Genomic DNA, 13,175 nt, shown 5'->3' with positions numbered 1-13,175 from the left:
TGTGTGTGTGTGTGTGTGTGTGTGTGTGTGTGTCGGGGGAGCTTAACCTGAAGCCCGCAGATAAAGGGCACTCATGAAAAGCATTGTTTTTAATGGTTTTCCTTTGGACTCCTACACACCTTTCTTTTAGGTATTTAAAAAAAAGTATTTTGAAAACAAACAGTAGTTTAAGAAGGGGTCTGTCTACAGGTTTCATCAGATGGCCAAAGGGCTCTGTGCAGCAGTGAAAGGGGAGACCCTCTGTCTGTGGAACCACAGGCACCCTGAGCACCCCCAGCCTCCATTTCCCGGGGGCATCCCTGCGCTGTGGCCTGGCTGACTGGGGAGCGGCTGGTGGCCGGTTCAGAGGGCACGGAGACAGAGCTGCTGCGTGCGGAGTAGTGTGCACCCTGTGGACACTGCACCACGGAGTAGGTGCCTCCAAGCTCATGCAGCGTCCAGCACAGTGCCACTTGCTCAGACTACACACATAAAATAAGGGAGGGAGTGGGACTGGCAGGCTCCCTGCTTCTGCATCTCTGGCAGGCCCTTTGAAAGCCCTGGCTAGAGGAAATGTGGTCTTACCAGCACACTCAGTACCTTCTCATAATACTGGATGTTCTTGTCAGCCATTCCCATGAGCAGCTGCCGGAAGTCCTGCCTCTTGTTGTCCTGCCACCTCTCCATGTCAGCTTTCAGATCAGCATTGAAACACTCCATCCGATCCTGACACTTCTCAACGTCTGCTGGCACCTGCAAGGGGGATGCATAACTGGGTGCTCTGCATGTGTCGCTGCTCACACATTTGTGAAAGGACTATGTGAAATGCCATCAACACACCCTCTCCTCTGCAGGCATTTAGTTGAAGGCAGGCCCTTGGGTTTTCAGGTCTAAGAAGGAATTCTGAAAAGGGCTATGCTGACCCAAATCTTCAAGCCCATCTAAGCACAACAGAGACTCAGGAGAGAAATACTCCCTCCACCCCCCATTTCCAAACAGGAAGAAGAAACACTGCAATTCAGAGCCACAAGTCTTTGTTTTTTTGTCTTTGTTTTTAACCTATCCATATGTATACATGTGCACAGATTTTACAAATATACAGCAGTCTTTGGCACGGCCCTACTATTCTCCTGTGTCCCATAATGAAACCTTCTAGGGAAGGTTCCTGGGTCTGTTCCGGGGGTGGGATTTCTGATGGACCTACAGATATTACGAGTCAAAACCATGGCTCTGGATTTTATAATTGCCTGACCCTCCATTTGGGAAATATTTTTAGCTTATCATTTTCACAAGACACCCCACTGCTTGGAAGTGAAGAACACAAAAGCACTTTGGTCTCACAGGCAACCTTATCTCAAGTTGCCTACAGTCTAGCTGGGAAGAAATGAACAAGCCTAGACGTCATAGTGAGATGTTACAGGGCTTTCACTTTGCCCTGAGCCCAGCAGGAGCGCGCTGAGGACAAGCTGCAAGCTGGAGAGTGAGCCCCACTTGGATGAGGGGTCAGGCCTCCTTGGGGAAACACCACTGAGGCAACTCCTTAAAACGATACAAGTGGGACATGTGACGATGGGCAACAGGGAACTCCAGAGTGACAGTACATGCAAGTGACAGCAGTGAGATGACACCTGGACCCATCTCTGGAATAGCTATTGGCCACAGTGCCCACAAGGGCAGAGAAAGCGAACTCCAGTTGCCATGATGGTGAGGGAAGAGAAGACCGGGACGCTTCCTGACGGCTAGGTTTTCTGAGGTCCATTTAACTCCTGACCCCTTTTTGGGCAATAGAAAAGCCTTGTGTTTCTCTAACTATATAGACAGTTCTAGAGCCAGACTTCCAACGTTTGAATATTGCATCTACCCACTCACTAAATGGGTGATGTTGGGCCTTGCCATGCCTCAGTTTCTTGGATAATACCACCCACCTTATAAGGTTGTTATGAAGCTAAATGAGACAGTATGCATAAAACACTTGGTACCTGGCATATGTTAAGTACTCAACAGATATTTCTTAGTTCTAATCAGTACAAAATTATAAACCACTGTTCACAAAAGATAATCTCTCATTTGCATAGCCCCTCAAATAAAAAATACTTCTCTGAACTTTACTCCATGACATATAAAAATAGGTTTCTTTTTCATTTTCCAAATATAAAATACATTATTATTAAACATATTCTTTCAAACTTCACGCCATCCTTCACCCATGCTACCTCACTCCAAGATTTCACCAGAAATCAGAGATGAATCAACACCAAACTACACTGGCATGAGATCCCCTTTAGCACCCTGGAACCGGAGCAGTGGCTGTAACACCAGAAGGGAGAGGACAGAGCAGACCAACCTGGTGCGGACAGAACTGACAATGCGGCAACCAAATGCATGTGAGAAATAAGATAGCAAGTCGGAGAGGGGCCTGAAGTTTCTAGTCTGGGTGACTAGGGTGGTAATAGTATACCACAGGGTTCAGGATAAAGGACAGTTCCACAGATCAAATAACCGGGGGGGTAGCTGCAGCCACAGGAAGGGTGAGACCCTCCCCATAAGAGACCCCATCAGTAAAAAAAAACAACCCAATTTAAAGTGACCAGAGGGGAGGGAGGGGCAAAAGATGGCGGCGTGAGTAGAGCAGCGGAAATCTCCTCCCAAAACAACATATATCAATGAAAATATAACAAAGACAACCCTTCCTAGAATAAAGACCAGAGGACACAGGACAATATCCAGACCACATCCGCACCTGAGAGAACCCAGCGCCTCGCGAAGGGGGTAAGATACAAGCCCCGGCCCGGCGAGAGCCGAGCGCCCCTCCCCCCAGCTCCCGGCGGGAGAAGAGCAGGCAGAGCGGGAGGGAGACGGAGCCCAGGACTGTCGAACACCCAGCCCCAGCCATCTGGGCCAGAGTGCAGGGCCCTCGATACTGGGAAAACAGGGCAGCAAGAACAGTGAGCAGGCACTGGAGGCTGGGCGACAGAGGACATAAGAAAAGCGCGCGACCATTTTTTTTTTTTGCTTTTTTGCTGTTTTGTTTTGGCGAGCGCTTTTTGGAAGTCTTAAAGGGATAGGGACCCCAATACTAGGGAAACAGGGCAGAAAGACTGGTGAGCAGAGGCCTGAGGCTGGCACCGCAGAATAAAGAAAAACGAACGACCACCTTTTTTTTTTTTTTTTTTAATTAAAAACTTTTTTTTTTTTTTTAATTAAAAAAATTTTTTTTTCTTTTTTTTTTGGTGGGCGTTGTTTTGTTTTGGCAGGTGCTTTTTGGAAGTCTTAAAGGGGCAGGGCGGGTCACCTAATCCAGAGGTAGGGAATCCGGGATCTCTGGGCACCCTAACCCCTGGGCTGCAGGGAGCAGGGAGGCCCCTTACGGAGATAAATAGCCTCCCAGCAGCTCCTGCTCCAACGCGACTCCACCACTTTGGAGCAGCTGCCCGAGCCAGGCCACGCCCACAGCAACAGCGGAGATTAACTCCATAGCAGCCGGGCAGGAAGCAGAAGCCCTGTCTGCGCGCAGCTGCGCAGCAGGAGCCACTAGAGGCCGCTGTTCTCCCAGAAGAGGAGGGCCACAAACCAACAAGAAAGGAAGTCCTTCCAGCCGTCACTCTCCCAGTTCTGCAGACTATTCCTATCACCATGAAAAGGCAAAGCTACAGGCAGACAAAGATCACAAAGACAACACCAGAGAAGGTGACAGACCTAACCAGTCTCCCTGAAAAAGAATTCAAAATAAGAATCATAAACATGCTGACAGAGATGCAGAGAAATACGCAAGAGAAATGGGATGAAGTCCGGAAGGAGATCACAGATGCCAGAAAGGAGATCGCAGAAATGAAACAAACTCTGGAAGGGTTTATAAGCAGAATGGATAGAATGCAAGAGGCCATTGATGGAATTGAAACCAGAGAACAGGAACGCACAGAAGCTGACATAGAGAGAGACAAAAGGATCTCCAGGAATGAAACAATATTAAGAGAACTGTGTGACCAATCCAAAAGGAACAATATCCGTATTATAGGGGTCCCAGAAGAAGAAGAGAGAGGAAAAGAGATGGAAAGTATCTTAGAAGAAATAATTGCTGAAAACTTCCCCACACTGGGGGAGGAAGTAATCGAACAGACCACGGAAATACACAGAACCCCCAACAGAAAGGATCTAAGAAGGGCAACACCAAGACACATAATAATTAAAATGGCAAAGATCAAGGACAAGGAAAGAGTGTTAAAGGCAGCTAGAGAGAAAAAGGTCACCTATAAAGGGAAACCCATCAGGCTAAGGTCAGATTTCTCAACAGAAACCCTACAGGCCAGAAGAGAATGGCATGATATATTTAATACAATGAAACAGAAGGGCCTTGAACCAAGGATACTGTATCCAGCACGACTATCATTCAAATATGACGGTGGGATTAAACAATTCCCAGACAAACAAAAGCTGAGGGAATTTGCTTTCCACAAACCACCTCTACAGAACATCTTACAGGGACTGCTCTAGATGGGAGCACTCCTAGAAAGAGCACAGCACAAAACACCCAACATATGAAGAATCGAGGAGGAGGAACAAGAAGGGAGAGAAGAAAAGAATCTCCAGATAGTGTATATAACAGCTCAATAAGAGAGCTAAGTTAGGCAGTAAGATACTAAAGAGGCTAACCTTGAACCTTTGGTAACCACGAATTTAAAGCCTGCAATGGCAATAAGTACATATCTTTCAATAGTCACCCTAAATGTTAATGGGTTGAATGCACCAATCAAAAGACACAGAGTAACAGAATGGATAAAAAAGCAAGACCCATCTATATGCTGCTCACAAGAAACTCACCTCAAACCCAAAGACATGTACAGACTAAAAGTCAAGGGATGGAAAAACATATTTCAAGCAAACAACAGTGAGAAGAAAGCAGGGGTTGCAGTACTAATATCAGACAAAATAGACTTCAAAACAAAGAAAGTAACAAGAGATAAAGAAGGACACTACATAATGATAAAGGGCTCAGTCAAACAAGAGGATATAACCATTCTAAATATATATGCACCCAACACAGGAGCACCAGCATATGTGAAACAAATACTAACAGAACTAAAGGGGGAAATAGACTGCAATGCATTCATTCTAGGAGACTTCAACACACCACTCACCCCAAAGGATAGATCCACTGGGCAGAAAATAAGTAAGGACACGGAAGCACTGAACAACACAGTAGAGCAGATGGACCTAATAGACATCTATAGAACTCTACATCCAAAAGCAGCGGGATATACATTCTTCTCAAGTGCACATGGAATATTCTCCAGAATAGACCACATACTAGGCAACAAAAAGAGCCTCAGAAAATTCCAAAAGATTGAAATCCTACCAACCAACTTTTCAGACCACAAAGGCATAAAACTAGAAATAAACTGTACAAAGAAAGCAAAGAGGCTCACAAACACATGGAGGCTTAACAACACGCTCCTAAATAATCAATGGATCAATGACCAAATCAAAATGGAGATCCAGCAATATATGGAAACAAATGACAACAACAACACTAAGCCCCAACTTCTGTGGGACACAGCAAAAGCAGTCTTAAGAGGAAAGTATATAGCAATCCAAGCATATTTAAAAAAGGAAGAACAATCCCAAATGAATGGTCTAATGTCACAATTATCGAAATTGGAAAAAGAAGAACAGATGAGGCCTAAGGTCAGCAGAAGGAGGGACATAATAAAGATCAGAGAGGAAATAAATAAAATTTAGAAGAATAAAACAATAGCAAAAATCAATGAAACCAAGAGCTGGTTCTTCGAGAAAATAAACAAAATAGATAAGCCTCTAGCCAGACTTATTAAGAAGAAAAGAGAGTCAACACAAATCAACAGTATCAGAAACGAGAAAGGAAAAATCACGACGGACCCCACGGAAATGCAAAGAATTATTGGAGAATACTATGAAAACCTATATGCTAACAAGCTGGGAAACCTAGGAGAAATGGACAACTTCCTAGAAAAATATAACCTTCCAAGATTGACCCAGGAAGAAACAGAAAATCTAAACAGACCAATTACCAGCAACGAAATTGAAGCGGTAATCAAAAAACTACGAAAGAACAAAACCCCCAGGCCAGATGGATTTACCTCGGAATATTATCAGACATACAGGGAAGACATAATACCCATTCTCCTTAAAGTTTTCCAAAAAATAGAGGAGGAGGGGATACTCCCAAACTCATTCTATGAAGCTAACATCACCCTAATACCAAAACCAGGCAAAGACCCCACAAAAAAAGAAAACTACAGACCAATATCCCTGATGAACGTAGATGCAAAACTACTCAACAAAATATTAGCAAACCGAATTCAAAAATACATCAAAAGGATCATACACCATGACCAAGTGGGATTCATCCCAGGGATGCAAGGATGGTACAACATTCGAAAGTCCATCAACATCATCCACCACATCAACAAAAAGAAAGACAAAAACCACATGATCATCTCCATAGATGCTGAAAAAGCATTTGACAAAGTTCAACATCCATTCATGTTAAAAACTCTCAGCAAAATGGGAATAGAGGGCAAGTACCTCAACATAATAAAGGCCATCTATGATAAACCCACATCCAACATTATATTGAACAGCGAGAAGCTGAAAGCATTTCCTCTGAGATCGGGAACTAGACAGGGATGCCCACTCTCTCCACTGTTATTTAACATAGTACTGGAGGTCCTAGCCACGGCAATCAGACAAAATAAAGAAATACAAGGAATCCAGATTGGTAAAGAAGAAGTTAAACTGTCACTATTTGCAGATGACATGATACTGTACATAAAAAACCCTAAAGACTCCACCCCAAAACTACTAGAACTGATATCGGAATACAGCAAAGTTGCAGGATACAAAATCAACACACAGAAATCTGTGGCTTTCCTATATACTAACAATGAACCAACAGAAAGAGAAATCAGGAAAACAACTCCATTCACAATTGCATCAAAAAAAATAAAATACCTAGGAATAAACCTAACCAAAGAAGTGAAAGACTTATACTCTGAAAACTACAAGTCACTCTTAAGAGAAATTAAAGGGGACACTAACAGATGGAAACTCATCCCATGCTCGTGGCTAGGAAGAATTAATATCGTCAAAATGGCCATCCTGCCCAAAGCAATATACAGATTTGATGCAATCCCTATGAAACTACCAGCAACATTCTTCAATGAACTGGAACAAATAATTCAAAAATTCATATGGAAACACAAAAGACCCCGAATAGCCAAAGCAATCCTGAGAAAGAAGAATAAAGTAGGGGGGATCTCACTCCCCAACTTCAAGCTCTACTATAAAGCCATAGTAATCAAGACAATTTGGTACTGGCACAAGAGCAGAGCCACAGACCAATGGAACAGACTAGAGAATCCAGACATTAACCCAGACATATATGGTCAATTAATATTTGATAAAGGAGCCATGGACATACAATGGCGAAATGACAGTCTCTTCAATAGATGGTGCTGGCAAAACTGGACAGCTACATGTAGGAGAATGAAACTGGACCATTGTCTAACCCCATATACAAAAGTAAACTCAAAATGGATCAAAGACCTGAATGTAAGCCATGAAACCATTAAACTCTTGGAAGAAAACATAGGCGAAAACCTCTTAGACATAAACATGAGTGACCTCTTCTTGAACATATCTCCCCGGGCAAGGAAAACAACAGCAAAAATGAGTAAGTGGGACTATATTAAGCTGAAAAGCTTCTGTACAGCAAAAGACACCATCAATAGAACAAGAAGGATCCCTACAGTATGGGAGAATATATTTGAAAATGACACATCCGATAAAGGCTTGACGTCCAGAATATATAAGGAGCTCAAACGCCTCAACAAACAAAAAACAAATAACCCAATTAAAAAATGGGCAGAGGAACTGAACAGACAGTTCTCCAAAAAAGAAATACAGATGGCCAACAGACACATGAAAAGATGCTCCACATCGCTAATTATCAGAGAAATGCAAATTAAAACTACAATGAGGTATCACCTCACACCAGTAAGGATGGCTGCCATCCAAAAGACAGAGAACAACAAATGTTGGCGAGGCTGTGGAGAAAGGGGAACCCTCCTACACTGCTGGTGGGAATGTAAACTAGTTCAACCATTGTGGAAAGCAGTATGGAGGTATATCAAAATGCTCAAAACAGACTTACCATTTGACCCAGGAATTGCACTCCTAGGAATTTACCCTAAGAACACAGCAATCAAGTTTGAGAAAGACAGATGCACCCCTATGTTTATTGCAGCACTATTTACAATAGCCAAGAATTGGAAGCAACCTAAATGTCCATCAATAGATGAATGGATAAAGAAGATGTGGTACATATACACAATGGAATACTACTCAGCCATAAGAAAAGGGCAAATCCAATCATTTGCAGCAACATGGATGGAGCTGGAGGGTATTATGCTCAGTGAAACAAGCCAAGCGGAGAAAGAGAAATACCAAATGATTTCACTCATCTGTGGAATATAAGAACAAAGGAAAAACTGAAGGAACAAAACAGCAGCAGAATCACAGAACTCAAGAATGGACTAACAGGTACCAAAGGGAAAGGGACTGGGGAGGATGGGTGGGTAGGGAGGGATAAGGGGGGGAGAAGTAGGGGGGTATTAAGATTAACATACATGGGGGGGTAGGAGAAAAGGGAGGGCTGTACAACACAGAGAAGGCAAGTAGTGATTCTACAACATTTTGCTATGCTGATGGACAGTGACTGTAAAGGGGTTTATAGGGGAGACCTGGTATAGGGGAGAGCCTAGTAAACATAATATTCGTCATGTAAGTGTAGATTAGTGATACCAAAAACAAAGCAAAAAAAAAAAAAAAAGGGCAGTTCCTGTGTGGTAACCTCCAATGAGTTCTACACCAGGGTATAAAGGGCATATAAAAGTGTAGGCAAAGGGTCTGTTTGTGTTTATACAGAGGATCAAAGCCTAATTGGGCTACCCCGAAAATGAACTAAGATACGATATGAAAAAGAACTTCCAACATCTGCACTCTCTGGAAGACTCATGCCAGAAGATGATCATCAAAAAACCCCAACAAAGATCCACGCACTGCTACAGCTGTAGATGCACTCATCCCACCAGCTCCTGGACTTGCCATGGGAATGAGGAAGGAGATATCTAAGCTGGCCTGTGCATACAGTAAAACAACAAATTTGACTGGATCTATACTGTTGGAACTCAACCAAGAATTTGGAGAAGTGCAAATTGTAGCGCTCCAAACTCTTACAACTACAGACTATTTACTGTTAAAAGAACATATGGCATGTGAACAGTCCCCAGGAATGGGTTGTTTTAATTTGTCTGATTTGTCTCAGACTGTTCAAGTTCAGTTGGACAATATCCACCATATCATAGATAAGTTTTCACAAATGCCTAAGGTGCCTTAATGGTTTTCTTGGTTTCACTGGAGATGGCTGGTAATTACAGATATGCTTTGGTTATGTAACTATACTCCTATTATGTTAATGTGTGTGCGCAATTTAAGTAGTAGCTTAAAACCTATATATGCTGAAGTTACTCTACAAGAAGATATGTCAAAGAAATAATCAATCTTCCCATGTTTTCTTCCGTCTGCTACTTCTATAGGTTTTCTTCTTCCTTCCTAATTACAACCCTTAAATAGAATCCGTGCCTCATATCAAATTTACCGAGTATCATAACTCCTCCAAGTGGTAAAGATACCTCAAGACAAATGCTGGGCATAGAAGCCACAGGGCATAAATATGCAAAGAAGTAAAAAGCTAACCTTTTCAAACAATAACGCTTCCCTCTCACTTACCAACTTCACATTTCCCTGTATGGCCCCGGAAGATGACTGGTTAGCCAGAGACGGGTAAGATTCCTCAAGGGAGGAACAACCTAAGACAGGCACAGTCGCAGGGGGGCCATCAGCTGAGAAATTGGGGATCAACAGAGGTGAGGCTTAGAACCTCACCCCCCCTATTCTGAGAGAAATCTTCTGCATCCGTGGATGTTTTATTGCCCTGGTCTAGCTTGGATTAACACATAGTCTACAGGCACACACCTGATCATCTACATTTGCTCTCTTACAACACTAAACTATGTTTTCTACCTTTATCTTGTATCTACCTACCACTTCAGCATTTTATTAAAAATAATAATAATAAAGAGAGAAATGTGGTATCCACATATAAATCAAGTATAAAAACCAAATGAGTATTCATATTTGAACTCACTGTTTAGAGTTCATAATGCATGAGCAAAACCGAAAGTTTCTGTGATGACTGCCCTTGTACTGTTCACTATGTAACTTATTCATTATGTAAGAATTTGTTCTCCATGTAAGAACTTGTTTGTTATGCCTCAGAAGATTGGAGACTGACGAAAATTAGGCTTGGGGTGGATTAATGATTGTGCATTGAGCATTGACTCCCCTATACAGAATTTTATTGTCGTTAACAACCATTTGATCAATAAATATGAGAGATGCCCTCACAAAAAAGAAAAAAAAAAAGGACAGACTTCCAATCGTAAAATAAATAAGTAACCGGGATGTAATGTATAGCATAAAGAATATAGTCAAGATATTGTAACAGCTTGGTAGGGTGATAGCTGGAACCTAGAATTATGTATATAAATGTTCTACCACTGTGTTGTACACTTGAAACTAATGTAATGTAATACTGTGCGTCAACTACCCTTCAATAAAAAATAATTATTTAAAAAAAAAAAAAAGTGAGCAGAGGACTTGAATAGACATTTCTCTAAAGAAGATACACAAATGGCCAAAAAGCATATGAAAAGATGCTCCACATCACTAATCATTAGGGAAATGCAAATCAAAACCACAATAACACCCTGCATCCATTAGGATGGATGGCTACCAGCCTCCAAAAAAACAGAAAAGAACAAATACTGATGAGGACATGGAAAACTGGAACCCTTGGAGATGTGGAAAACAGTATGGCAGCGCCTCAAACAATTAAAAACAGAATTACCATATGATCCAGCAACTCCACTTCTGGGTGCACATCTGAAAGTTTGAAAGCCAGGGTCTCAGAGATATTTGTACCCCCACAGTCACTGCAGCATTATTCAAAATAAACAAATGGTGGAAGCAACTCAAGTGTCCATCCACAGATGAATGGATGAACAAAATATGGTACATACATATAATGCAACATTACTCAGCCTTAAAGAGAAAGAAATTCAGATGCAAGCTATAATATGGAAGAACCTTGAGGACATTATGCTAAGAGAAGTAAGCCAGTCACAAACAGACAAGTACTATATGATGCCATTTTATATAAAGTACCCAGAATAGTCGAATTCACAGAAAAACAAAGTAAAATGGTAGTTGCCAGGGGCTGGGGGAAGGTACAGAGTTTCAGTTCTATAAGCTGAGAAGACTTCTGGAGGTTGCACAACACAGTGAATGACACTACTGAGCAGCACACTTAAAAATGGTTAAGATGGTAAACTCTTTGTTATGTGTATTTTGCCATGATTAAAATAACTTTTCATATAAAGGGAAATTTTTAAAATATAGGGACATAAGAGGGTGGAAGGGTAGAACTCATGGAGAAGCCTACATGTACAGGCTTGATAAAGGAATCAGCAAAGACCACTAAGAAAGACGGTGGGCAAGCAGGAAGTGAGTCTCTGAGAGCAGAGCAGAGCGCAGGGATGCAGGGGGTCGGGGAGGGTGCTTAAAAAGTAGAAAGTAGGAGGGATCGGGTGAGCCATCTGCAGTGCCCAGCTGCCCAAGAAGGTACCCATCGAGTCGAGGTGCGCTGTTTCTGTCTGAGGCACGGGTTTCGGATTCCCAAAGCTGGTTCCTTTCCAGCAGCGAGAGCCCAGGCAGAGGAAAGCCATCTGATGTCAGTGTTGCCTTGTAATGCGCACCCCTGCTGTTCTCCTTAATAACACTTCCTACCCCACCTCTTTGAAAACAAACACATCTTCCAATTGCGAACAAAATGGAGCAGAGTAATGTAAGGGCAACTGGCAAGCTTCTGAGGCCAGACTGCAGGTTAAAATCCTGGCTCTACCACACACGGGCTGTGTGATCCTGGGCCTCAGTCAGCCCATCTCTAAAATGGGAATAATTGTGCCTAACCCACAGGACAGTTGTGGGGAATAAATGAGATGATATGAACAGCCTAGTACACTGTAAGCACACTGTAAGAATAAACAGCTACTCTTAACTGTTTTTTCATCGTTGCTGGGGGAAGGTAAAAGCAATACAGATGGGCCAGTACGGAGAAGTGCCCTTCCAGCAGGGTCCTCTAGAGCACGGCGCCAAAGCTCAAAGGCACCACGAGCAAGCCAGACCAGTGCGTCTCAAAATTTTTTGGGAAAGGGCCACTTTTTGTTGTCCCTCTTCCCCAATACAACTGACCTGTAGTTCTACTATGCATAACTAGTATGCGGCTTGCTCCACATGCAACTCTCCAAGCTAGTTTCATTTCACAGCACTCATCTAGAGCATTCCACAAATGTCAGATTGCTACAAGTGTTTACTCTCAGCTTGTGCACTTTTCTCATCATGGATTGGTTAACAGTTCATGGACCAGCCTACAAACCACACTTCTGAGAAACTCTGATGACTCAGACTTCTCTTCCCCTTTCTCCTCAACCCCATTTTACAGAGAGGATCCGCCCATGAATGGCAGAGCCAGAAGTAAAAAAAAAAAAAAAAATCCCAGAAAACTGAACCCCAAGTGCAATTAGGAACTCCTAGAAATAAGACACAAAAGGGAGCAAAACGACAAAAATAACAGCATCAGCCCAGCCCAGCCAGTACCGCCCACCCCAGTCGTTAAGTATCTAGGACAGGAATTCCCTTAGCACCAGCAGGGCGAAGGCAGCTTGCAGCCCAGGGCACCCCGGGTCTTCCCTGACCTTGGGGCGGTCTTCCTTTCTCAGAGCCACAGCTTCCAGTTTGGCTTCGTACTCGGCTTGCACTTGGTCCCTCTTCTTCAGTACGCTCTGTGGGAGGCAGAAAGGGGAAGCATGTAACACCGAGTTCACAAGGGGGCCTCCAAGTCCCCAGGCAGGTGGTGCGTTACCCCATTCCTCCCCACATTACGGCACACCCAGCCGCAGCCCTGTGCTCCTACGACAGTCCGGCTGCAGCCTGACACGTGACATGGACTCTGGAGGAAGCAGGGGTGGAGGAAGGAGGGC

The 13,175-nt window shown here is 43.1% G+C and overlaps 1 protein-coding gene across 3 annotated transcripts in view; it reads right to left on the bottom strand.

The window, feature by feature from the left end:
• The window catches only part of SNX30 (sorting nexin family member 30), a 111,963-nt gene that overhangs the window by 8,829 nt on the left and 89,959 nt on the right, over positions 1–13,175 (bottom strand). For 2 of the 3 annotated variants that reach the window (XM_036915631.2, XM_057498930.1), the window contains 2 exons: positions 12,891–12,977; positions 565–732 (listed from right to left, as the gene is read on the bottom strand). In XM_036915631.2, coding sequence (XP_036771526.2) covers positions 565–732; positions 12,891–12,977 — 255 coding nt within the window. The remainder of the gene's footprint in view (positions 1–564; positions 733–12,890; positions 12,978–13,175) is intronic. The other variant, XM_036915632.2, reaches the window with a different exon arrangement.

The sequence above is a fragment of the Manis pentadactyla genome, chromosome 3 (assembly GCF_030020395.1).
Source record: "Manis pentadactyla isolate mManPen7 chromosome 3, mManPen7.hap1, whole genome shotgun sequence".
Lineage (NCBI taxonomy): Eukaryota > Metazoa > Chordata > Mammalia > Pholidota > Manidae > Manis > Manis pentadactyla.
This window is presented reverse-complemented; position numbering and strand designations above follow the sequence as displayed.